This window comes from Gossypium hirsutum, chromosome A01, assembly GCF_007990345.1.
Source record: "Gossypium hirsutum isolate 1008001.06 chromosome A01, Gossypium_hirsutum_v2.1, whole genome shotgun sequence".
NCBI classification, from domain to species: domain Eukaryota; kingdom Viridiplantae; phylum Streptophyta; class Magnoliopsida; order Malvales; family Malvaceae; genus Gossypium; species Gossypium hirsutum.
In genome coordinates, this window is record NC_053424.1 from 83,896,314 (window position 1) to 83,922,523 (window position 26,210).

At 34.7% G+C, this 26,210-nt stretch overlaps 1 protein-coding gene and 1 non-coding gene across 2 annotated transcripts; both read left to right on the top strand.

Annotated features, from left to right (window-relative positions):
* The first annotated feature begins 5,175 nt into the window (after positions 1-5,175).
* LOC121206327 (small nucleolar RNA R71) lies at positions 5,176-5,282 on the top strand. The gene has a single exon (XR_005901405.1). It is a non-coding gene; the product is annotated as a small nucleolar RNA R71 (small nucleolar RNA).
* An 11,723-nt stretch (positions 5,283-17,005) lies between these two features.
* Positions 17,006-17,834, top strand: LOC107893724 (oleosin). The gene has a single exon (XM_016818793.2). It carries the CDS (start codon positions 17,199-17,201, stop codon positions 17,673-17,675), a length of 477 nt encoding a protein of 158 aa, XP_016674282.1. The 5' UTR covers positions 17,006-17,198; the 3' UTR covers positions 17,676-17,834.
* Positions 17,835-26,210: the final 8,376 nt, after the last annotated feature.

The window sequence follows — 26,210 nt, forward strand, 5'->3', positions numbered from 1 at the left end:
TTTAGGTGCGTCTGACATTCGCCCCACGCCCGTGTTCCTTGGGAGTGTAGGCGCATACGGCCGTGTCGCATGGCCGTGTCTTACTTCGTTCACTTCTCCCACTCCCGTGTATGGTAGCCCATACCCGTGTTAGATTGATAGTGTCGACCACGGGGCTAGGCCTTGGCGTGTCGAACGCCCGTGCTAATTTGACAGGTCCACCCACAGTTTCACAACATGGTCGTGTCACACGCTCGTATTGGTTTGGCAGTTTCGCCCACGGCCTTAGCACACTGCCGTGGTGACTTATCACATCCCGTGTTGGGGAAAAAAAATTTCCCTATTTTTACACGACCGTGTCTCCTCCTGTGGTGTGTGCACGGCCTAAGGCACGCCCGCGTGCCTGGCCGTGTGGATGGGGAAACCCTGTGTTTCAAGACTCAGTTAGTACGTTAAATGTGAAAAACTAGAATTTAAATAAATCAATACTGTTAGTGCTCGGGTTGCCTCCCGAGAAGCGCTTATTTATAGTCTAAACTTGACTTACCTCTCTGGTGTGTGATCATAGTGGCTCGAGGAGTTTACACTCCTCATCCCTGCTATCAACTATTTCAATATAAGATTTAAAACGAGGATTGTTTACCTTTAAAGTTTCTAATTTGGGGTGAATTACCTCGACTGTACCATATGGTAAAATACTGAGTATCGTGAGGGGAATTTCTTCATTAGGTTCAGAAGTGGTAATGCGAGGATCTGTTGCATCTAGTAGTACTTTGTCTCCAACCTTAAGTTGATTTGGTGATGTATTGAGCTCGTCCTTGCTTGGTTTCGATTTATCGGGTGTTCTCGGTTTCTGTGTCTGCCATTCATCTAGTTCCTCAATTTGTAGCCTTCGTTCTTCATAGATGGGTCCTTTATTGTTGCTTGAACATGACTCGTGTAGGTTCTTCGAACTTATTTCCTGTAAAGTAGGTTGCACCACATAGTCAGTTTTAGTAGAATGATTTATACAGCCACCTTCAATTTTTGATGTGTTACTCGAATTACGAGCTTGAAGGGTGATTGTTTCGTCTCCCACACGAAGTATGAGTTCACCTGTGCCAACGTCAATTATTGTTCTAGCGGTTGCTAAAAAGGGCCTCCCTAAAATTAAAGGAACATTACCATCCTCTTCTATGTCTAGAACAACGAAATCAACTGGGAATATAAATTTGTCAATTTTAACGAGTACATCTTCAATAATCCCCTAGGAAACCTGATTGTTTTATCGGCTAATTGAATACTCATCCTAGTTTGTTTAGGTTTCCCAAGACCTAGTTGTCTAAACATTTTGTAAGGCATGACATTGATACTAGCCCCTAAATCAGCCAAGGCATTATTTACGTCTAGGCTACCAATTAAATAAGGGATCATAAAACTCCCTGGATCTTTTAATTTTTTGGCCAGCTTATTCTGTAGTATGGCTGAGCAAACCACATTTAGTTCCACATGCGACGCCTCATCCAACTTTCATTTATTTGTTAAAAGCTCCTTTAAGAATTTGACTGAGTTTGGCATCTGCGAAAGAGCATTAATAAACGGTAAGTTAATATGTAACTTCTTTAATAATTTAAGGAATTTACCGAATTGTTCTTCTGTGCGCGTTTGGGTATGGCACACGAGGTTTGTACTCTTTATTTACCAGTTTTTGGTCATTGTGGTCCACCTCACCCTTACCTTTACTTTCTACAGTTTCTTGCCTCTGTTTTGGTTCAGGTGCAACTAACCCCTCCTCATCTTGAATGGTAATTAAATTGATTTGCTCCCTTGGGTTAGATTCAGTGTTCCTCGGTAAGCTACCTGTAACACCCTGAATTTGGGCCTAGAAGTTTGGGCCTTGAGCATGGGAGCGGTTGAAGGCAGCTTATAATATTTTGTTGTGCTTGTAAATTTCGTTAATGAAGGCTTGTTTTAGTGGTTAAGCATGCTGAGAAGTGTTGGAGAAGTCTCGGGTTCAAACCTGGACTCTAGCAAAATTTTGGTTTAAGGTGAATCAAACCCTAGGTGTAGTAGGTAGGCCTTAAGAATATTGTTGGAGAAATTGTGCCACAAAAAGCCTTGTGGTCTAGTAGCAAAGTAGCGACACATAAGAGGCAGGAAGGTGGCGTCATAGAGTTGGCAAGGAAGTCCAGGGTTCGAAACTCATGGCAAGCAAAGAGCTTTTATTTTGCTAACAGGGGGGCGGCAAGAGTTGGTGTTGAATTTAAACTCTAATGATGGAGGGATCCCACATCGGGAAAATAACATAAGAGTGGATGCGAAGCTGGCTTTAAATAGAGAGAAGCACGAGGAGAGTAAAGGTACCTTTCTTGGCTGATCCCTTTCGCTTTATGGCGTGCTCGTTTGGGTTGGGTGTCGGCTAAGAGTGCTTGGAGCGCGGATTAACTCCAGTCTCCTATCAGGTGTGTATTTTCTCGCTACTCTAACAGTAGGATGGCTACTTCGAGCCGCAATGGGCCGAAAGGGGTCATGTAGGCCCAATTGGCCTACGGGCCCCATTAGATAAGTTGTTTGATTGTGTAGTAAATATTGGACTAAGCTAGGTGAATCTCATATTTGTGGCTAGATTTGGGCTAAAAGGGCCACACGAGCGTGTGAGCCCATTTGGGCCGAGAATAGGCTTTAGGCCCATTCGTATTGTTATCCCTGTTTAGAATACTTTAGTTTACCAAATTACTGAAATGCCCTCGAATTGTAAAATTACCAAAGTACCCTCGATTTACAAAATTACCGTTTTACCCTCAATTTATAGAATTACCGTTTTACCCCTAATTTACAAAATTACCATTTTACCCTCGATTTATAAAATTACCATTTTACCCTTGATTTATAGAATTATCATTTTACCCTCGATTTACAGAATTACCATTTTACCCTCGATTTATAGAATTACTATTTTACCCTCGACTTATAGAATTACCGTTTTACCCTCAATTTATAGAATTACCGTTTTACCCTCAATTTACAAAATTACTGAAATACCCTTGGTTTACAAAATTACCAAAATACCTTCAATCAGTAAAATTACCAAAATACCCCTAGTTTGTAAAATTACTAAAATACCCCTGGTTTGTAAAATTACCAAAATACCCCTGGCTTGTAAAATTACCAAAATACTCCTGATTTGTGAAATTATCGAAATGCTCTCGATTTGTAAAATATCGAAATACCCCTATAGGGTAGAATTACTGATATAACTCTGTAGGGTAGAATTATCGAAATACCCTTGTAGGGTAGAATTACTAAAATACCCCTGTAGGGTAGAAATACCGAAATAACCCTGTAGGGTAGAATTACCGAGATTCTCTTGTGGGGTAAAATTACCATTTTTCCCTTAGGGTGTTAAATGACTGTTTTGCCCTTGTGGGCAAGTGACTGACTTGGACTGTGTGGTTGACGGATTTGATTGTGAATATATGTTGGTGATATGAATGGCTTGACTATGATTGTTTGATTCAAATATGGGCATGACATTCTGCATACATGACATGTTGCATGGGTTGGGTTTTATAAATGGAGGAAGTGCTAAAAGGGCTATGCCCCAGTTTACCGAAAAGGGCTTTGCCCTAATTTACCGAAAAGGGCTTTGCCCCAGTTATTAAAAGAGGCTAGGCCTCTAGTTATATGATAAAGCAGCTATGCTGCCAGTGGTGTGTTGGTTGGGTGGGTTGAGTCATTCCCCACATGGTGTGTTGGTTGGTACGGGTGGAGAGTAGCGGATGGTGGGTTGAGTAGCCTCCCCAAATGGGCTTGCATACATTCATTGGTATTTCATGTGATAGTGAAATGGGCCTATGGGCCATATCATTTACAGTAAAGGCTTCGGCCCAGTGACATGATTTATGAAAAGGCTTCGGCCCAATAACTGTTAAACGAAAGGCTTCGGCCCAGTATATGTCGAGACTGAATAGGGCTTTGGCCCAGATTGTACTGATATCGTGTTATTCACTGTTTGTTTGTTATTGGGATTACACACTGAGTTTTCGTAAACTCACCCCGTTTATTAACCTTTCAGGTAATTTCCAGCCTTAGACGGATCGGAGCTGCGAGGGGCTCGGAGATGGCCACACTACTGTTTCTGTTTCTTTTAATTACAATTAGATTTCGTTTTGGGTTTTTAAATTATGTAATAAGGCCGTAGGTGGATTTTAAGTTTTAATTTGGATTGTGATTTCTTATACTAAACTGCTAGTCTAGGAAAACCCGAGATTTCAAAATGGCATGATTTTTCTAAGGAACACGAGCTTCCAACAACAAAGTTTTCAAAATGCTTCTACGATTTTAAATGAGGTAATATACCAAAGGAAAACAAATTGGTAAACGTTTTGATGAGAACTTTAGTTTAATAATAATAAAGGAATTTAGATTCAGTAATGGATTTTCACCAGAAAGATCAAATTTGAAAAATGGTTTGATGTGACGCACCAGATTCGGCCATAACGTCTAGGTCGGGTTTGGGGTGTTACACTACCTTATGGTCGTTCAGATATCAATTTAGCGAGCTGACCTATCTGAGTTTCGAGCCTTTGGATCGATGCTTGTTGATTTTTAAGTGTTGTCTAAATATTCTAAAAATGAGTTTCTGACACCGAGATGAATTTTGTTAGCATCTCCTCAAGATTCGGCTTTTTCTCTTATTGGTAGGGTGGTTGTTGGAAGCCTGGAGGTGGAGGTGGTTGCTGATTTCTTTGGCCTCACCATGAGAAATTTGGGTGGTTCCTCCAACCTGCATTGTAAGTATTACTATAAGGATTATTTTGAGGTCAAAGATTATTACCCATGAAATTTAACTGCTTGTTCTCCATGTTATAGCCATAGGGTGGGTAATCTGGATTACTCGATCCACCTCCACTTGCTTCGCACTACATTACTGGGTGAACCTGTGAAGAACTAAGAAAACCATCAATTTTCTTATTCAAGAGTTCTACCTGATTAGAGTGCATGGTGAGCGAATCGACGTTATAAACGCCGTCTACTTTTGTTCGCTTTGTCCTCATGACTTGCCACTGATAATTATTCAGTGACATCTCTGCTATAAATTCATAAGCATCTTTAGGTGTCTTATTATTGATAGTTCCGCCAGCGGCTGCGTCGATCATCTGTCGAGCTGAAGGATTCAGGCCATTATGAAATGTTTGAACCTATAGCCAGAGTGGTAACCCATGGTAAGGGCATCTTCTCAAGAGGTCCTTGTATCTCTCCTATGCATCGTAGAGTGTTTCTAAATCCATCTGCACAAAAGAAGAGATATCATTACGTAATTTAGCCATTTTAGCCGGCAGAAAATATTTTAATAAAAACTTTTCAGTCATTTGTTCCCAAGTAGTGATTAACCCTCGTGGTAACAAATTCAACCACTGTTTAGCTTTGTTTCTCAATGAAAAAGGGAATAACCGAAGCCGAATGGAGTCATCAGAAACGCCATTAATTTTAAATGTATCACATAGTTCCAAAAAGTTTGCCAAGTGAGCGTTGGGATCTTCGTCCTGCAAACCATCAAACTGAACAAATTGCTGTATCATTTGAATTGTGTTAGGTTTCAGTTCAAAAGTATTTGTAGCTACAACAGTTCTAACTATGCTCGATTCAGTTCCTGTTAAAGAAGGTTTAGCATAATTATATATAGTGTGCGGAGTAGGATTCTGATTAACAGCAATCGCAGGAGGTAGCGAATTTTCTTGGCTTTCAGCCATCTCCTCGGTTGTGGTTGAAGTATCATCCTCTTGCTCTTCCTCTGTGTATTGTAAGCTTTGCCTTATTTCTCTTCGATTTTTACGAACTGTGCGATTAATCTCACTATCAAATAGTAATGGTCTCGACGGGTTTCTTCTAGTCATACACTATAAAAACCTTCTAGGAACGAAGAAAAGAAAAATTAGAAAAGAAAATAAAATTTTAAATTGCAAATAAAGTAAAATGGCTAAAGTAATAAAAATTGAGTGTTCCAAGTATCCTAGTTCCCCGGCAACAGCGCCAAAAACTTGATACGTAATATTCGCGGCAGGTTTTAAATATTTATAATTAACCATTCTTGAAACTAACTATTATCTCGATGAAGGCAAATGTACCTATCGAAGAGTAGTATAGCTTTAGCAAGACCGGATTGTTGAACCCAAAGGAACCAAGAGTACTAGTAATTACCTTCTTTTTATTATCTAGCCTAAAAATTAAGGGATTTGGTTATCTAAACTAACTAAACTAAGAGTGCACAGAGAGAAATTGGGGAAAAGCTTTTGGGAAAACTCGATTGATTAAGACAATACCCAAGTAAAAATCTACCTAGACTTCACTTGTTATTTGACTCTGAATCAGATGATTTATTCATTTGACTTGATCCGTAGAAATCCCTAAGTTTTATTATTATCTCTCTCGAGACTAATAACGTCTAACCCTAGGTTGATTAATTGAAATCTCTTTCTAATTAACACCTAGTATTGCATTAGCTCGATCTATAGATCCTTTTATTAGGTTTCACCGTAATCCGGCAAAATCTTATCACCCTATCTCTATGCGTGCAATCAACTCCACTTAATTATGACAAATTTACTCTTAGACAGGGTCTATTCCTCCTCTGAATTAGAGCATTAATTTGAATCAATATCCTGGAATATAAAAACAAGAATTAAGAACACATAATTAAGAACAAGTCAAATATTTATCATACAATTCAGATAATAATAACAAGATCTGTCTTAGGTTTCATTTCCCTTAGGAATTTAGGAGGTTTAGTTCATAATTATAGAAGAAAACATCTCAGAAGAATAATGAATACAAAACATAAAGAAAACCCAAAACCCCTGAATGGAAATTGAAAGGAGATCTTCAGTCTTGATGATGAATCCGGCTTCTGAGATGGACCAATCGGCTTCCCTTGAGTAATTCCTTACCTCCTACTCTGTGTCTCCTTCCTAAGTGCCTCATCAGGTGTTTAAATAGGCATTAGAATGCCTAAGAGCCTTCAAAATTGGCATTTTCCTAATAGGGTTATACTTGGGCTCAGTAGGGACATGCCCGTGTGATACGCTCATGTGCGATTACTCCAGCCCGTAGTCAAGGCTGTTGAATAGGCACGGGCATGTAGTCTACCCGTGTAAGTCATGCTTCGATCCTGCCAAAGGGACATGGCCATGGGACACGCCCGTGTGAGGAAGTCTAGGCCGTGTTGATTTCCCATGTGGGTCCATTTTATCCGTTTTCCGCCCGTTTCTTGCTCACTTTACTCTCTTATGCTCACCTAAGTATAAAACATGAAATTAAAGAATTAGGAGCATTGAATTCACCAAATCTAAGGAGAAACCATCCATAAATGTGCTAAGCATGGGATAAAAACATGTATAAATTACAGTTTATCAAGTGTTCAAAGAAATTCTTTCAAATTTGGAAGCTATGGAGGTTCAGTATGATAAGAAAGATCTAGGGTTGTTTCTACTTTGTTCGTTGCCCCCGTCTTATTCAACCTTTAGAGACATGATTTTATATAGCGGCAAGTCTCTCACAGTTGAAGAGGCTTATGATTCTTTGACCTTGTATGGTAAGATGAAGCATCTTGTGGTTAAATCTGACTCTCAGGGAGAGGGTCTCATTATTCATGGGAGATAAGATTGGAATACTGATGATGATCATAGAGGGACGCAGGAATGAAATCCTCGCGGTAAATCTAAGGGTAGATCGAAGTCTTCAAATAGAGATAAAACTTATAACTTCTGTAAGAAGAAAGGGCATATTAAATCTGAGTGCTACAAGCTATAGAACAAGATTAAAAGGGAGGTTGCGAATCAAAAGGGAAAACAACCAGAAAATTCTGGTGAAGCTGATGTTGTAGAAGACTATAGCGATGGTGAACTTCTAGTCACTTCTATCAACAATTCTAAAGTGAGTGAGGAGTGGATACTTGATTCAGGCTACACCTTCCACCTGAGCCCCAATCGGGATTGGTTTACAACTTACGAAACAATGTCTGAAGGTGTTGTTTTGATGGGAAATAATGTTTTGTGTAAAATCGCAGGTGTTGGAACAATTAAAGTTAAGATGTTTGATGGAATTGTCAAAACACTTAGTGGCGTACGACATGTTCTAGAATTGAAGAGAAATTTAATTTCGTTGAGTACTCTTGATTCAAAAGGGTATAGATACACAGCTGAAAGTGGGATTTTAAAGATTTCCAAAGGTACCCTTGTTGTGATGAAAGGGCAGAGAAAGACTACCAAGTTATATATTTTGTAGGGTTCTACTGTTATTGGTGGTGTAGCTGTCGCTTTCTATTCCTTGTCAGAAGATGATATTACTAAACTTTGGCATATGTGCCTAGGGTATATGAGTGAGAATGGCATGGTAGAATTGAGCAAAAAAGGACTTCTTAATGGGTAAAGAATTTGCAAACTAAAGTTCTGTTAGCACTATGTTTTTGGGAAGCAAAAGAGAGTTCGATTCACTAGAGGAATCCATAACATGAATGGAATGTTGGAGTATATTCATTCTGATTTGTGAGGGCCATCCAGAGTGCCTTCGAAAGGTAGAGCTAATTATATGCTAACTTTTATTTATGATTTTTCCAGAAAAGTTTGGGCATTCCTCCTGAAGTAGAAAAGAGATGTGTTTTCCACATTTAAGTCTTGGAAAATTATGATTGAAAAATAGACAGCAAAACAAATAAAATACCTTCACACAAACAATGGCTTAGAGTTTTGTCCTGATGAGTTTAATAGATTGTGCAAGTCAGAAGGGATCGTGAGACACTTGACAGTTCACCACACTCCACAGTAAAATGGTATTGCGCATGCAAAATGAATGAACAGAATGATCATGGAGAAGGTTCGATGTATATTGTCAAATGCCAACTTACCAAAGTCGTTTTGGGCAGAAGCAGCCTTTACTGCATGTTTTTGATCAACCGATCTCCATCCGTTGCCATTGAGAAAAAGACTCCATAAGAGGTATGGTCTGGTAATCCTGGTAATTATTCTGAATTAAAGATCTTTGGTTGTCCTATGTATGCCCATGTGATAATGGAAAATTGGAATCGAGATCCATTAAATGTGTTTTTCTTGGTTATAAAGCTGGTGTAAAAGGGTATAAGTTATGGTGTCCTGAAAATAGAAAAGTTGTGATTAGCAAAGATGTTGTTTTTTATGATACTTCTATGCTACCTAACTTATCTCTTAAAGACTCTTCCAATAAAAAAATCAAAAGTAGGTAGAGCATCAGATTAATACAGAGTCGACTCTTCAAGCCAGTACAAAAATCGAGAATAGAGTTACTTCTTCACCATAATACTTTATCGCCAAAAACAGAACTAGAAGAGAAATTAATCCTCTAAAGAAATATACTGAGGCTGATCTAGTTGCTTATGCTTTAAATGTGGCTGAAGATATAGATGCAAACCAAGAGCCATCTAATTATTCTGAGGTTGTTAGCTGTCAAGACTAAAAAAAGTGGATGTTTGCTATGCAAGAGGAGATGGAATCACTCCACAAAAACAGAACATGGGATCTTGTGAAACTTCCTAGAGGCAAAAAGGTTGTTTGTTGTAAATGGGTGTTTAAAAAGAAAGAAGGGACTCTAGGAGTTGAAGAACCCAGATATAAAGTGTAACACCCCTAACCTGTATCCATCACCGGAATAGGGTTACGGAGCATTACTGGACTTAACAACTAAACAATCACAACTTCCCATACATTTTTCATATTCAATCATAATTTCCCTAATACGAGCCTACAAGGCCCAAATCATGCATTAGAATTGGTTCGAACTAAACTGGGTGTTTCTAAAAATTTTACAACACTTAGGAAAAATTTGCCTAACTTGGGAGAGCCACACGTCCGTGTGGGTAGGCCGTGTGGATTTCACACGCCTGTGTGGCTAGGACACGCTTGTGTCCTCAACCCGTATAACTCTCTGTTTATGACGTAAGCATTAATTAAAGGTCACACAGTCAAGTCACACGCTTGTGTGCTAGGCCATGTGGCGAATTTAATTTTCGCATTTAAGGTGCAGACTCCACACGGCCTGGGTACACGTCCATGTCCGGAGGCCTTGTCTTCCACACGATTGGGACACACGGCCGTAGCTCTGCCTGTGTGTTTACTACCATGCATATTGACTTGCAAAACTAGGGTGTAGGGAACACATGTCCGGACAACACGCCGGGGCTGACCGTATGTCACACACGGCCTAGACACATGCCCGTGTGTCTACCCGTGTAGACAACTTTGAGGCTATTTTCCAAGCCCTTTTCTCATCCTCACTAACACATGCACACCCTCATATACCAATGGTGAATATCATGGCATAAATGGTTTACTTAAACATCCATAGTTTAACTCATGCATGGCAATTACATGCCAAAGTATACATATTTGGGTTTCTATAACTTACTAGAATCATTCAAAACATTTCCTTACTTTAAACCATGCTATAACCTAACCAAGTGACATCAATCATCCATCAAGCATAGATTCCATATTTTATCATTCATTGTCAACAACCAACTCATCACACACCTCAAAGGCTTCAGCACATCTCATGCATGCATCAATATCTAAGATTACAACCCAATAATCAATATGAGCCATACTTCATGGCCATATACAAAATGAATTAGTATACCAATATGGGCCATCACTTTGGCCAACCAATATGACACGTATAAAAATAATAATAAGTCCCCTATACATGCCATACTTAAATGTATTAAACCAGATAGACCCTAAAAGATTTGTTGATAGTGTGACTTGAGCTCTGACGTCTACGATCCCCGATCTAGCTTAGCAATGCTAAGAAAAAGGAAAAGAGAGAAGGGGTAAGCATAAAGCTTAGTAAGTTGTATGTAACTAATAAACAACATAGATCATACAATTTCATGAGTTAAAAATGCTACTAATTACCACTACATTTTCAATTTACACACAATGGACATAATAATAATTGATATTAATGTCATTGAACTACACGACTTATCTTACTCTTTCTTACTCATGCTAAATTTTCCATCACGGCTCAAATTCCATACTCATGAGGTTTACGTACATACCTGTACTACTTATAGCTTATTCATATTTCTCCATCTCTTAACCTTGATCTTGAATGGCCCGTTGAACCATTTAGAATACGGGAGGACGCTTGGGACTGTCATACACCAAATAGGGTGCCACAGCCATGTCCCAAACATAGTCTTACATAGTACTGCACATTGATGCCATATCCCAGATATGGTCTTCTACGAAGTCTTGAATCGGTGTCGACGCCATGTCCCAGACATGGTCTTAAATGGGACTTTATATCGATGTTATGTCCCAGACATGATCTTATACGAAATCACTTATCGATGTCTAAGCCATATCCCTGATATGGTCTTACATGGGATCGCGTACCGATGCCGATGCCATGTCTCAAACATGGTCTTACACAGTATCTCGTTAATCATGATATCATGACATCCAAATCCTAAGTATTCCTTAGGGTCACCTGAGATTTTTGAGATACAAAGCTATCATCAAATTATTATTGAATCATTTCAAGTCAAATTCCATAAGGGCATTTACACATATTTCATACAACACCAAGCATTAAATACACGATAATGAAATTGTTGAATTACTTACACACAACTTACCTAGGTCCCAAAATATTGCTAACTTTACGTTTTAGTCCAAAACCTTGCTTTTCCCTTAGTTTAGGTCCGGACTCCATTTTCTTTATCTATAATATCAAATTTCACTTATTTAATTATCACATTGTTCAAATCAGTCCATAAATCATTCTTTGGAAAAATTACAATTTTGCCCTTAAACTTTCACATAATTACAATTTAGCTCCTAGGCTCGTAAAATGAAATGTGTTCATTTTCTTTGTTACCCAAGCCTAGAAAAACTTATAACATGCTCATAAAAGCCCGCATTTCTCATTAAAACATATATCTTACTACTCATTTTGCATCTTTTACAAATAGGTCCTTTCTATGCATTTCCATAAAAAATCACTTAGCAAAAGATGTTAAACACTTATCAAACTTTTATATTCCTCCATTAAACATCAAAATACATGCATGACACACATGGGTAAGTTTTTTAACATGAACCCTAGCTCAAAATAATGGTACAAATAACTAGATTGGTTGATGACAACTTAAAAAATGTAAAGAACATTAAAAACGGGGCTAGGATTGACTTACAATCAAGCTTGGAAAGTGAAGGAACCCTAGCTATGGAGAGCTTATTTTCGGCCCTAGATTGAAAAAGATGAGAAAATTTTTCTTTGATTTTTCCCTTTTTATTCTTTTAATTACCAAATGACTAAAATGTCCTTAAAGCTTTTCTTTCAAATTTTTCCTATGCATGTCCATTTTTGTCCAAAATTATAGAAATTGGTCAAATTGCTAACTAGGACCTTCTAATTTATAAACTAAGGAAATTTAATGCTAAAAACTTCTAGAACACAAGTTTTGCATCTTATTCAATTTGGTCCCTAAAGTTCAATTGGACATTTTATGCATAGAATTTCTTCATGAAATTCTCACACAAGCATGCATACATATCATGGACCTCATAATAATCATAAAATAATTATTTTTATCTCATACTTTTGGTCTCGAAACCATTGTTCTGACTAGGCACTAATTTGGGATGTTACATAAAGCAAGGCTTGTTGGAAAGGGTTACAATCAAATTCCAGGAGTGGCCTTCACAGATGTGTTCTCCCCAGTTGTAAAGCATAGTTTGATTTGATCTTTGCTTGGTATTGTCGCCACGCATGATTTGGAGCTTGAGCAGTTAGATGTAAAAACTGTATTTTTGCATGGAGAACTTGAGGAGGATATTTACATGCAACAACCAGAGAGTTTTACAGTCTCAGAAAAAAAAGACTATGTTTGCTTGCTGAAAAAGTCCCTTTACGGTTTGAACAGTCACCAAGACAGTGGTACAAGAGGTTTGATTCCTTTATGACTTCTCATGATTTCAAAAGAAGTAGTTTTGACAGTCGTGTTTACTTTAAGAAAAACAGTGATGGTTCTTTTGTGTATCTACTTCTTTATGTTGATGACATGTTGATAGCAGTAAAAAATAAAGGAGAGATAAGAAAGGTCAAAGGACAACTAAGTGAAGAATTTGAGATGAAAGATTTGGGATCAGCAAAGAAGATATTTGGTATGGAGATTCTCAGAGATAGAAAAGTAAGTAAATTGTACCTAAGTCAGAAGGGGTAGCCTGTTAGTACTCCTTTAGTAACCCATTTTAGACTTTCATCGGCTTTGTCTCCACAATCAGATAATAAGATTAAGTACATGTCACATGTTCCATGTAACAGCCCGATTTTAGCTAAATCAAAACAGTGGTGTCGGAACCACAAATTTGATGTCAGAAAAATTATTTTAATATTATTTTTTATTTTTACAGTATATGATTATATATGTGTGAAAATTTCATATGCTAATTTTATCATTTGAATGCTTAATTTGAGAAAAAGACTTAATCGCGTAAAATGAAAAAGTTGCATTCCACTTTGTAAAAGTGTTTAATTGCCATGGCTTGTTAATTGGGAGGTCCTTATGATGTTATTATGCCATTGACAAGGTTAATGGACATTAATGGCCTTATATTATGTGTTTTAAGTGCTTTAAATAATGATAAAATAGTAATTAAATTATTAATGATATATATGATAAAACAAATCAAATTATCATCATTTTAGTTCATCCTAGCCGAAAATAAGAAGAAGAAGATGGTCATTTAGGGCTTTTGATATTTGACACACACTTGGCTTGATTGAGGTATGTATTTTGTTTGATTTTTAATGATTTCTACATTTTGTGATCGTTGTTTTGAGTTCTAGCTAGCCCATGCTTCAATTTTTGAAAGTGTTGATGATTTTCAAAGTTTCCATTGATGAATTCTTGAGATTTATAATGTTTGATGATGAATTATGCAAGCTTGGTGTTTGATATACATGTTTAGTTAAGTGATTTTTTAATAAAAATACTTATTGTGGACTAAATTGTGAAATTTGAAAATATAGGGGTCTAAATGTGAAATAAATGGAATTAATGGACTGCTAAAGACCAAAGAAAAATTCAGTCTAACATGAGCATGTTGAAATTTTGTGTATTCTGAGTTGTTTTGAAATAAGGACTAAATTGAGGAAATGTGAAAAATTAGGGGCTAATGTGCAAAATTCCCATTTATGTGTTTTTGGAGTAAATTGAATGAATTGTTGATTAAATGGGTTAATTTTGAATACATATAGATCAATAAAGAAAGAACTCGGATTTAAATCGGGGAAAATCGAAGGTTATCGAGTAATTGATCCGATTTGTCAATTCTGAGTATGAGGTAAGTTCGTACGTGATAAATGAAGTTACAATTATGTTTTTAATGCTTTAATAATGCATAAATTGTATATCTGTGACTACGATTGGGTACGATGATAAATCGACTATGTTTGGCAGTTAGTGTGTGTTTTAAAATAGCTTCGGCTATAAATAGCACTTAGTGTGCGAATTGGAATAACTTCGGTTATATGAGGCACTAAGTGTGCGATACCGAGATAGCTTCAGTTTAATGTGATGGCACTAAGTGTGCGAATTCTTAGAGCATCGAATGACTTCTGAATGAATTAATGTATTGAACAAAGAGGTGAGAATGAAATAAATAAATACAGAAAAGTTCAGGTATGTATGATACCTATGTGGTAGTTGATACTATGTGTATGAAGCTTGATGAATATGTATATACATGTTAAATGGTGGTGGATTAGAATTGAATGATGATATAAGAACTAATAAGTGTTTAGTAATTGATGTTTTGTATTATATGAACTGTTGAGTATATTTAGTATGAACTTACTAAGCTATGAAGCTTACTGTGTGATATTTGTCTTTGTTTTATAGAGTATCGAAGCTAGCTCAGACATCAGGGATCATCAGGAACCATCATCACACTATCGAATCAACTCGTTGGTACTTTTGAAGCTTTTTATATATCATATATGACATGTATAGACTAATGTCATTTTGGTATATTTGCTATAATTGTGGATATAGTTAAATGAATGTTGATTTGGTTAGTTATCAATGTTTGATGAATTGAAAAATTTTGATGGATTTGGTATATTTGTATATGGAACTTAGTAGTTGAATTGGTTGATGATAGATAGCTTGTTATGTGTTTGGAATAGTATGTTTTGGTTGCTTATATATGTGTTGAAATTGTACAAATTTGGTTGCCATGTGTGCATGAGAAAATGGGGGCAAAGTTGGCTTTTCAAATGGCCTATTTTTGTCCACACGGGTAGAGACACGGGTGTGTGTCTCAGCCGTGTGCGACACACGGTTATGTTACATGGCCGTGTGTCCCCTGAGGTAGCCCTACGAATTTAAGTCAGTTTCGAGCACGACTTAGACACACGGGCGTGTCTGATGACCGTATGAGGCACACAGCCTTGGCATATGGGCGTGTGTGGCTATTTCGAAGGGTACACGAGCTAGACACATGGGCGTGTGGTTGGCTGTGTGACCTAAGTCAGTAACCTCTCTAGTTTTCCCACGGCCAAAGCTCACGGGCGTGTCTCCGGCCGTGTGGTGCAAGTCAGTATATATACTCTATTTTCACACTGCCTAGGACACAAGCGTGTCTGGTAGTTGTGTGAGGCACACAGCATGCTTACACGGGCGTCTGACATATGAATGTAAAATTTTTCTAAATGTTCAGAAATTTGTATATGTGATCGGTTTAGTTCTGAACCACTCTTAAGCATGTTTTAAGGTCTCGTAGAACCTTATAAGGGACAATGTGAATGTTTACGAATGGTTTTTGATAATGAATGTATAAATGTATGTGAATGGGATATATTATTTGGTAATGCCTCGTAACCCTATTCCGACTTTAGATATGGGTTAGGGGTGTTACATTCCATACTCTAGTGTAGCGGGATCTCTCATGTATGCTATGGTTTGTTCACGTCCAGATTTATTATATGCAGTTAGTGTAGTTAGCAAATACATGGTGAATCCTAGTAAAGAACATTGGAAAACAGTTCAATGGATTTTAAGATACTTATGAGGTACTACTGATGTTTGCTTACAATCTGGAAGAACTAGAGATGGAGTCATTGGGTATATTGATGTTGATTTTGCTGGAGACCTTAACAGAAGAAGATCTCTGACAGGTTATGTCTTTACAATCAGAGGTTGTGCAATCAGTTGGAAAGCCACTTTGCAAACTACAGTCGCTTTTTCTACCACTAAAGCTGAGTATATGGCGATTACTGAGGCTTGTAAAGAAGTTATTTAGTTGAAGGGGCTCTTTAGTGAACTCAATGAAGACCTTCAAATCAGTACAGTATTTTGTGATAGTCAGAGTGCAATCTCCCTTACAAAAGATCAAATGTTTTGTGAGAGAACAAAACATATTGATATTTGGTATCATTTTATTCGTGATATTATTGCTCGTGGTGATATTGTTCTGAGCAAAATTAGTATTCATGAAAATGCTGCAGATATGATGACTAAGTCACTTCCTATAACCAAATTTAAGCATTTCTTAGACTTGGTTGGTGTTAATTGTTGAAGTTAAACCCTTAAAGGGTTTTATAGAAGAGGTGGAAAACTTGTTTGTTGAGAGTTCGCGATGAAGAACTTGTTTATTAAGAATTTGTATCAAGGTGGAGATTGTTAGAATTAAGTGACCTGAATCCTTATTTAAATAAAATACAATGATAAAATAAAATAAAAGTAAAATTCATATAAAATTACACTTCTTTTATTTTATTTTAGAATAAAATTTTTAAATCCTTATTAAATTTCATTTATTTTATATTAATTAGAATAAGACATTTCAATCTTACTATACTTCTATTAGAATATAATATTACAAACTTATAAATAAATATAGTCTATTCCTCCTACAATAATTCGAATTCAACGTATTAAATTAACTTCTTTCTGCCCAATTTTTTTCCGCCTTTTAACCTCTCCTGTCAACTTTTTTAATCCTAAATGGGGTACAGAAATAAATTTTTTATTCACCAGTCTATTCCTTCAAAGACTGTAATAGGAAAAAGGTATCTTGAATGATTTGGAGAGATTTGCAATTTCCTGGCAAAAGTCACCCCTTTCCGGTGTCTATTCCCACAGTTGTAGCCCCTCTCCCTCAACTCCTCCTCCATCTTGGAGCTCCCATTTCTTAAGCATGGCGGAAAGTAATCCGAGCCAGCAGCGGCCGGCAAGGCCTACCTGCATCGCCCCTGCCTTCACTTTCCTACAAATAATCCTATCTCATGCACCCAACACCACCCCTCTTCTCGCTTTCTTATTCATCTTTTTCGTTTCGGCCTTAACTCTCCTAATCCTCACTGCTCTCGCCCTCTCTGCCACCGTTCTCGGGTTCATCTTTTTTATGCCATTGGTTCTTTTTACTAGCCCCATTTGGCTCCCCGGATGCACCCTGCTCTTTCTCACCGCTGCCGGCTTCTTGTTGGCGTGCGGCTTCGGAGGCGCCGTCGCGGCTGGCTCCACTTGGATGTTCCGCTACTTTTGGGGCATGCACCCACCTGGGTCCAACCGGGTTGGTTCTGCACGAACCCGGATTTATGACACGGCTAGCCATGTCAAGGACTATGTTGGATACTTGCAAAGCAAGGTCAGGGATGTTGCTTCTGGTGCATGAGCAATGGATTTTCCCCTTCTTTTATTACTTAGATTTGTGATGGTGGTTTTGTGTGTTTGAGTAAAAAACAATGTTGTTGTTTTCAATTGAAATTTTTTTATAATGGATCGGATGTGTTGATTTGTAATATTTAAGATAGAAAGGTATTGCTTGGTTTCATCGAAAAGCTTACAACACTGACTGAATTTTCAAAGTTCAGACTAACCCTTTTAGTGAGTAATGTTGAATTTTGATTAAATATGTATTTGATGTAATGCTGTAAGCAATTTACGTTGGCTCTGTTGCAAGATCATTTTAACTGGGCTTGTATGTAACTTGAAACCAGTGTTACATGCTGAAATCTTCATCCATATGCTGAATTGGTTGGCTTATTGGGATCAAAGACAATAGAGGAATTAAGAATGTGTTGGAATGTCCTAGAGACCAGACAAGGCTTTAATTGAGTGGTTGCACAGTTGTTTGGACTTGATTTGGCTGTTGGTCAAGGAAGATAAATGCAGGTTGCTCTTCTATGAATTACTTCAAAGTGGGTTGCAGTTCATAGAAAGCATCCCAGATAATGAAGCATTGTTTATAGTTATCCGGGAAATACATAGGAGGGGATTTGATGGCTATGCATATATGCCAAGACCTTCATTACCCACTATTGGAACTCATCAGATTTTGTCGCAGACAAACTCCTAATGTTTCACTTGAAGCTGCGGCGAACTTGCAATATTCACCAATTACACATCCATGTTTGCTTGGAGAACTACTACATGGAGAGGTGATGACTATTTAAACTTACAAGTGCTCATAATAATATTTAAAATATAGTATACTGTTATTAAACTGAAACTGTCTCAAGTTCCCTTTTGTTCTTTTCAGTATCTTCATGAAAGAGAAATAGTACATAAAATTGTTTGGCATGTAATAGCGTGATCCAATGTTGTGTTTTGGGGGCTTTTACTTTGTTTCCTAATCAGAATGAAGGTCAATGATGGCAATGGTGTCTCTTATTTGAAAGAAATATGCTCTTTAATGTCTGGTTAAAGGTCTTATTGGTTTCTTTATATGAGGTTGGCATGCATTAATAGTTTCCTTCCTTCGTGTAGGATGTTGCAGCTTCAATCCAGCTCCAGCAGGGTATTTTAGAATGAGAGAGAGCTTTACGTTGTATAAGGAATGCTATTCACTCTACAACTACTCATTGGTGGAAAGGTCTCCTTGTTGGCCCCAAGTACTCCTGCTGTTGTTTTTACATCTGATATGATTTGTGAGGCAACAATTGACAGAATTGTTGAGCTGCTGGAGTTGAAAATTTCAGGCAATAAATTCGTCCATATATTTATTCAGTTATTTATTTTCTTAATTTCGACTTTTCTAGGTAGGAGCGCTTGTCCTAATTATCCCCAAATTATCATTCTTGATTTTATTAGCAGTTTCCAAAAACTTGTGCATTGGGAGTTGCAGAAAGGGAAGGAAATAGGTAAATGGCGGAAACGAGTGATTGCAAAGGTACACATCGTGCGCATGGTATTATAGAGTTGAATAACTTTCATATATATTTGGTGAAACTAAAGTCAACTGCGTCCTGCAAATACTGTTTATGCGTTTGGATTTCTTGGTCACTGTTGCAACCAACTCACCATTAACATAGTAACATTGACATGTTGGATCTTCTAAGTGTGCCTATAAATATTAACAACCGGCTCATCCATACTGTAAATATAGCACATCATTTTTGTGGTTCTGGTTTTATTTTAGAGGAATATGCTTGCTTGATGGATTATATGAGATTAGTTAGTAAGAGGGGTTGTTGGATATACTTATAGAGTGCCATTTTTTTAATTAGAGAAAGGGAATAGGGAATGTTTAGAGGTCTGGCGCCAATTAAAGACTTGATAACAAGTCATTTTCCACTCAACCCGTAGTAGTTCAATCCACTTCTGGTAGATTTTCTCTTCAGTAGAAAGACGAACTAATGCATGGATGATTTTTATCCTAGTTGTGAAAGTTTGTTCCAAAGCTAAACCCTAATTTGGACGAGGCATTTCACTGATCATACCTAAAAAGAATTTCATTCAAATTCCAAGAATTTTGACAATTCCGAGTTATTAGGTGCAGGGACATAAAATACCATTTAAGTTTTGTATGTATAAGAAATTTAACATCATGAATCGAGATTGTTTATAGTCAAAGGCTTGCGTTTAACCCCTTTTTGTGGAATATGCAGTTGATATTTTTATACAAATTTTGGGTAGGGTTCAATGTTTTATTTACTAGAAAATGCTTGTGCTTCGTAAAATCTGATCCATTTACACGAGTAAAAAACTAAAGTGATTTTACATTATGCGTATTTCTTTCTATGATTAATATTTTAACGATTTAATCATTAATTTTATAGATATTTGTATTTATCATTCATGTTTGATCTGATATTTTTATCATATTGATCTAAAATAGTAATACTATTTATTAAACGGTCGAAAGTTTATTATATAAATCAAGTAATTGGAAATTTTTAATGGGCAAACTATAAAATTAGTCACTCAATTATGTTTTTTGTTCTATTTTTGTCATCTAATTATTAATTGTTTTTTTAGTCACTCAACATTTTGAAATCATATATTTTAATCTTTTTTTGTTAGTTGCCATTAGTTTAGTGACGTGGGCCTTTTCTATTGACCTAATAATAATTTAGTTTTTCAATATTTACATATTCTATCAATTAGATCATAAATTTAAATTTTCAATAAATTTAACCTTTGATGTTTACAAAATATTATTTTAGTTCCAATTTTAAAAATTCAATAACTTTAGCATTCAATTTTTATAAAATTTGTCAATTTAGTTTTAGTTCTAAAGAATTCAAAAAAGAAAAAGGAAAATATTTAAAAAAGTTCAGATGAAAATTATAAAAGTGATTTAAAAATCTAAAAAGCACACATAAATTATAAATAAAAAATCAAAATATATGTATTAAAAATAAAAAAAATACAAAAAGAAATCAAATGATCAAAAAGAAGAACAGGAAAAAGATTAATGAGCATTAGAGAGAGAGATTAGTTGGGCATCTCATTAGACATGGAATTGACAAAATTACCTCTCTTGGTTTAATTTAGCTTATATTTCAATTCCTAATCTGGATTTTTTGGGATTTTTTGGGTTTTTGGTAATTTGACCAACCTACTTGGATTACTTAAGTTTGCAAGTTATTGGTGGCAAGTTGGAAAAAAAGAAAAAAAGAAAAACAAAGCACAAAAAAAAACCTTACCAAGATTTTTCATTTCATGAAATAGTTCATATTGCATTTTTTTTCTACTCGAAAATTAAGGTTTTGTATATTTTTAAAATAAGATTTTTTTTCCAAAATAATGGTTTTTTAATAATCTAAAAAATTACTAATTTTTGACTTACTGATAAAATAAATCCTCAAAACTTTTTTAAAAAATCAGTTAAACTCTTCCGACCTTCTTGATTCGATTGAGCCTTAAACTGACAAAACTGGTTAAATAGATCCTTTTATTGACATTGACCGTTAGTACTCAATATTGATGTGGCATCTGTTAATGGTCACACTAGCATGACCATTAAATACTAACAATCAACGTTAGTTAAAGGGTCTATTTGGTCAGTTTTTGTAGTTCAAAGGCTTAATTGTGTGTAAAAAGTTTGAAGAGGCTTAATTGATTTTTTTAAAAAGATAAAAGGCTTGTAATACCATTAAGCATTAATGTTTTGGGAGGAATTTAATTAAATAATATGCTATTAATTTAAAATATGAGACTAAGTTGGATTTAAGCCAACTTGTTTTTTTATAATATTCACGATGGTGGCATCAATTTAAAATAAGCATAATATGAATAATATTAAATGCTCTTCTAAATTTAGTGGGTTTTGGAGGTACGCTAAGGAATATTTTGAAAAAAAATTAACTATTTTTCCTTTTTTGAATTATTTAGATTACAACTAAATTGTTTTTTTTTTACATTAGAGACTTAACATTATTATTAGGCCAATAAAAAAAAGACCTACCTCAACTTTCCGTCACTTATCTAAAGACAACTAATGAGAGTGATTAAAATATTTGATTTTGAAAAATTGAGTGACGAAATCTATTAAATTAATAGTTGTGTAACTGACTATTTTTATAGTTAGCTTATTTTTAATTTACATCAAATTTAACATACATTATTTATATAAATAAAATATAAAATATGAGGTTAAATTGTTAAAATGCTAATTATAAAAAAAATGTAAAACTAAGTGGATTCTTTTTTTTTTTAATATTACACTTGCTAAATTATGTCATATATAATGATATAATTCTTAAATAAATTTAAAGTTAAAATTGTGCAAAATACGGATGAAATTTAAACATGAACAAACATTAAAAATAATTAAATATATATATAAAAACACAACATAAATATAAAAAATGTTAAAATATTTGTAAAGTAAAGGTTAATATGCTAAAAAAGTCCTTTAAACTACTACACTTTATTTAAATAAGTCCTTATAGTATTTTTATAGTTAAATAAGTCCTATAATTTTTATTCATGAAAGTTTTATATTTTAATATTAAAGTAAAATTATTTTTAAAAATTTAAATTAATTTAAATTTAATGCTGACGAGAAAGAAAATAAAATAATATTTTTAAAATTTCTTGAAAATACTTATATATATATAATTAATTAATTACTCTTTTGAAAATTATGATTACTCTTTTAAATTCTATGTTGGTATTAAGGTGTATATAATTTTTATTGACTTGAAATCACAGACTTTTATTGGTAAAATTCTTAAATTAGGGGCTTATTTACTACAAAAATAATTTATGGGCTTGTTTAAATAAAGTGTAATAGTTTAAGGGTTATTTTAGTATATTAGCCTAAAATAGTTTTTTTACAATGCTTAGACCTACTTATAATCTCTCTTAAACCTTTAAATAAGATGATAAAATAAATTATTAATATATAAACAAATTATTTAAATTTATAAATGAGAAAGATAACAAAAAGTCAAACACTAACACCTAATTTTTTCTAAATTGAGTTATTATGATAAATTAAAGACAATATTAATAAATAAATTATTTTTTAAATTGAATCATAATGATAATAAATTATGTAAAATACCTACGTGACATGAAAAGTAGCAGAAACATATCAAAACGAATAAAAAGATTTATGCTCCTCATGATTGAAAAAAAAATTTAAAAATATTTTCTGTATTAAAATTCTAAATTAAGATAGCTTTTAAGATTAGTCGCAGATACTTAAAGATTTTCTTTTCTTGGTTACTTTCATTAATCATTAAGATTGAGGGTTCAAAATTGATAAATTTATGGAGATAATGGTGGGAAACTCATAATTTAGAAATATAATAATATTAGGGAAATTATTTGATAAAATATTTTTAAATTTTTAAATTTTTAAATTTTAAAAGCAGGGTTAAGAGTTGACAATTATCTTTTTAAGAGTATAGTAAAAGGGTTAGTATTTTGTCCACTGCAAGTGCAGTTTTTTTAACTTCTTAAGTAGGGTTGAACACATTATATGTGTCTGTTTTAATTTATTTTTAATTTTTTAAATATTTTCCCAAGACACATGATAACATTTTGCCCTTGCTTGAAATAGTAATAAAATAAATATTTTTTTAAAAAAGTGACACATGTCAATTTTTCAAGACTATTGTGGAATAAAAAAAAAGTACACTGCTAGTAGACTTGCTCATGAGTCAACCACTAGCATGAAAAATGAAAGAGTTTGGACAAAAATACGAGGCTCAAAAAATGAGTTTAGGTAAAATTTAAGGTTCGTTTTCTATATGGATTAGGCATTGGACAAGACTTTTTTAGCCTAAGCTTGACCCAAATATATTAAATTATAAAAATAAATATATTAATTATATAGGTTAATCATTAATCCAATGGTAATTAAACATATTACTCAAAATCTAAAAAAACATACACAACTAAATAGCCCAACTCAAAATATAAAACTTTAAAAATTATATTTAATACAATAAAACATTTATTACATTTATTTGTGTTTTTAATATAATAAAACATATATTATATTTATAGTAGTGTTTAAAATATAAATACTTTTTAATGCGTTAGAAAATTTTTATTTTAACTTTTTTTAGTGTATTTAGTGTATTATATATTTTTTAAATTTTTTTAAATAAAATCTAATCTAAAAAAATATATAAATGGACTGGATCGAATCCGAACTTAAAAGTTTTAATCTAAATACTTTGCATGAACCTAACCCAACTTATAAACACATCTAACTATTATTCTACCAAAAACTAACCCATAACATTAATGGTTACAAATCCATCATACAACATCGGCGAGCAGCTGCAACATACAACATCGTGGGAAGCACGTAACTAATGACTAGGATTGCATTTATTTATTTTTTCTTTTAATTTCTTTTTTTTAAATTAATATCTCAGTATAACCTATAGTAGGTACTGTTAAGTGCCATTTGATCTGTCGTAATTTGGTGTAGCAGATTAAACTAGTTTTTGCACTTTAGGAGCTTGAACATGAGCATTTTAGTTAAGTTTTAATTAGTTAAGTTAATAAAATGTGTAATTTGAGTCTTTTATTGACCTTAGGGACCGAATGAGGCATAAAGATGAGATAATATACTTTGTGAATGTGCAGGAGACCATTAGAAGACGTATTAACTAGATACTGATCACTAGGTTGCAACACAGAGCATTGGATGTTGCAACATAGGGGCAGAATAGAATAATTCTAAGTTTGTCTTCAATGTCGCGACACAGAATGACGATGTTGTGACATACCCCTGAAGATACCCTAAAAAAGAGTATACTGCCCTCGATGTCGCGACACAGAACTTGATGTGTCGTGACATCGTCTCTGTATGGGAAATTAATACGAGCTAGGGACATTTCGGTCTGCACAATCCAACTTTAAGCTCGAGAATGTCATTTGACCTAGAATTAAGGACGACAGCCATTCTAAGTCTATAGATATGCTTAGCCAACACATGTTGTGGACACCTTTTTCTATTGTATAATTTTCTCTTTAATTTTAGCATTTAGTTTTCCCTCTTTTTTAGGTTTTAGATTTTGTTGTCGTTCTTGTTATTTACTTTTGCAAAGAAACTAGATTCTTGAATTATTATCAAGCTCTGTGAGGATTTTGCACTTAATCTCAATACAAGTCAGACTTACTCTAAACTCTATTCTTCAAATTGTTCTTTATATTCATTCTTCCATTAAAGTTTATATTGTTTACTAGATCCATGAGGAACTAATTCTCCCATGAAAGATTAGCAAGTGGAGGTATGAATAATTAACTATTTTGTAGGCATTTCTTAACGAATCAGCTGTTAGGAAAGGAATAATCTAAACCCCAAGCCTAACAACCCTAGGAAGTCATCAATGTAGGAATTAACCCAAATTTGGTATTGCCAATCTGTTAAGCCTAATCTGTAAACACCTAAGCTCTGAACTGGTCTAGACTGTGAGGTCGGAAGGTAAGTAATTCTTGCTGACTCAATATTCAGTAGATGAATCGGAAGATCCCGTTGGGGTATTGACTTGTTGATTGAACAGAAACCTCTAGACGACAGTTGATTTTGATTACCAAAGTAACCTAATCACCCATGCCCATATTTGATTTATATTCGATTATTTGATTCCTTGTTTTTCATTTATTTACTTTTATTTCCTTTCTTATTATTTTTATTATAAGTTATCCAACCAAACCCATGTTTTAATTCTTCATACTATAATTCGATTAGAGTAGTAATTAAATCTATTTATGCTTAGATTAGAATTAATTTAGTGCTTGCCTCTCTTGGGTACAATCCTCGAAGCACTTACCTACTCCATTGTAACTATATTACAACATGATCTGTATACTTACAGATACTGCTTTTTCACATCTTTTGTACAGAATTTCTACTCTAGACGTTGGTACGTTTGAGGCTGGTCAAGTTGTTGGCGCCATTGCCAAGGAGACAATGTCACGATATTAATTTTAATTTTTTATATTAATAGAATAATTAGGAAATTTTTAGGTTATAGATACAAAATTTAAAGTCTTAGGTTGCTAACATTCTATTATTTCTTTTTAGCTTCCAAATCCGGGAAGTATGATGCAACCGCTAGGGACCTTTTTTTATATAGACTGGTTGTGATCTAGTATTACTTGTCCCACTATTTATAGTTCGAACTTTGAGCTAAATCCTTTTTACTATTGTGGATTGCTAACAACGTCACATTTAATGATCCTAAAATAGAGGATCCTATAGTCTTTTAACGACAATTCGAATATATATGCAGTATTGTCACTTACACTGGAGTACCACCAGACACTATCAAACTATTTCTAATTCTGTTCACATTGGACAAAAAAGCAAAAGCCTGGTTAGATGCACTCTCACCTGATACTATTGCTACTCAGATTGATTTTGTGCAACTATTTCTTCGTCAGGTTCTCCCCATGACTCAAGAACTTAGTGTTTATGTGAAGTTATTTCAATTCAAACAATACATGATTGAAA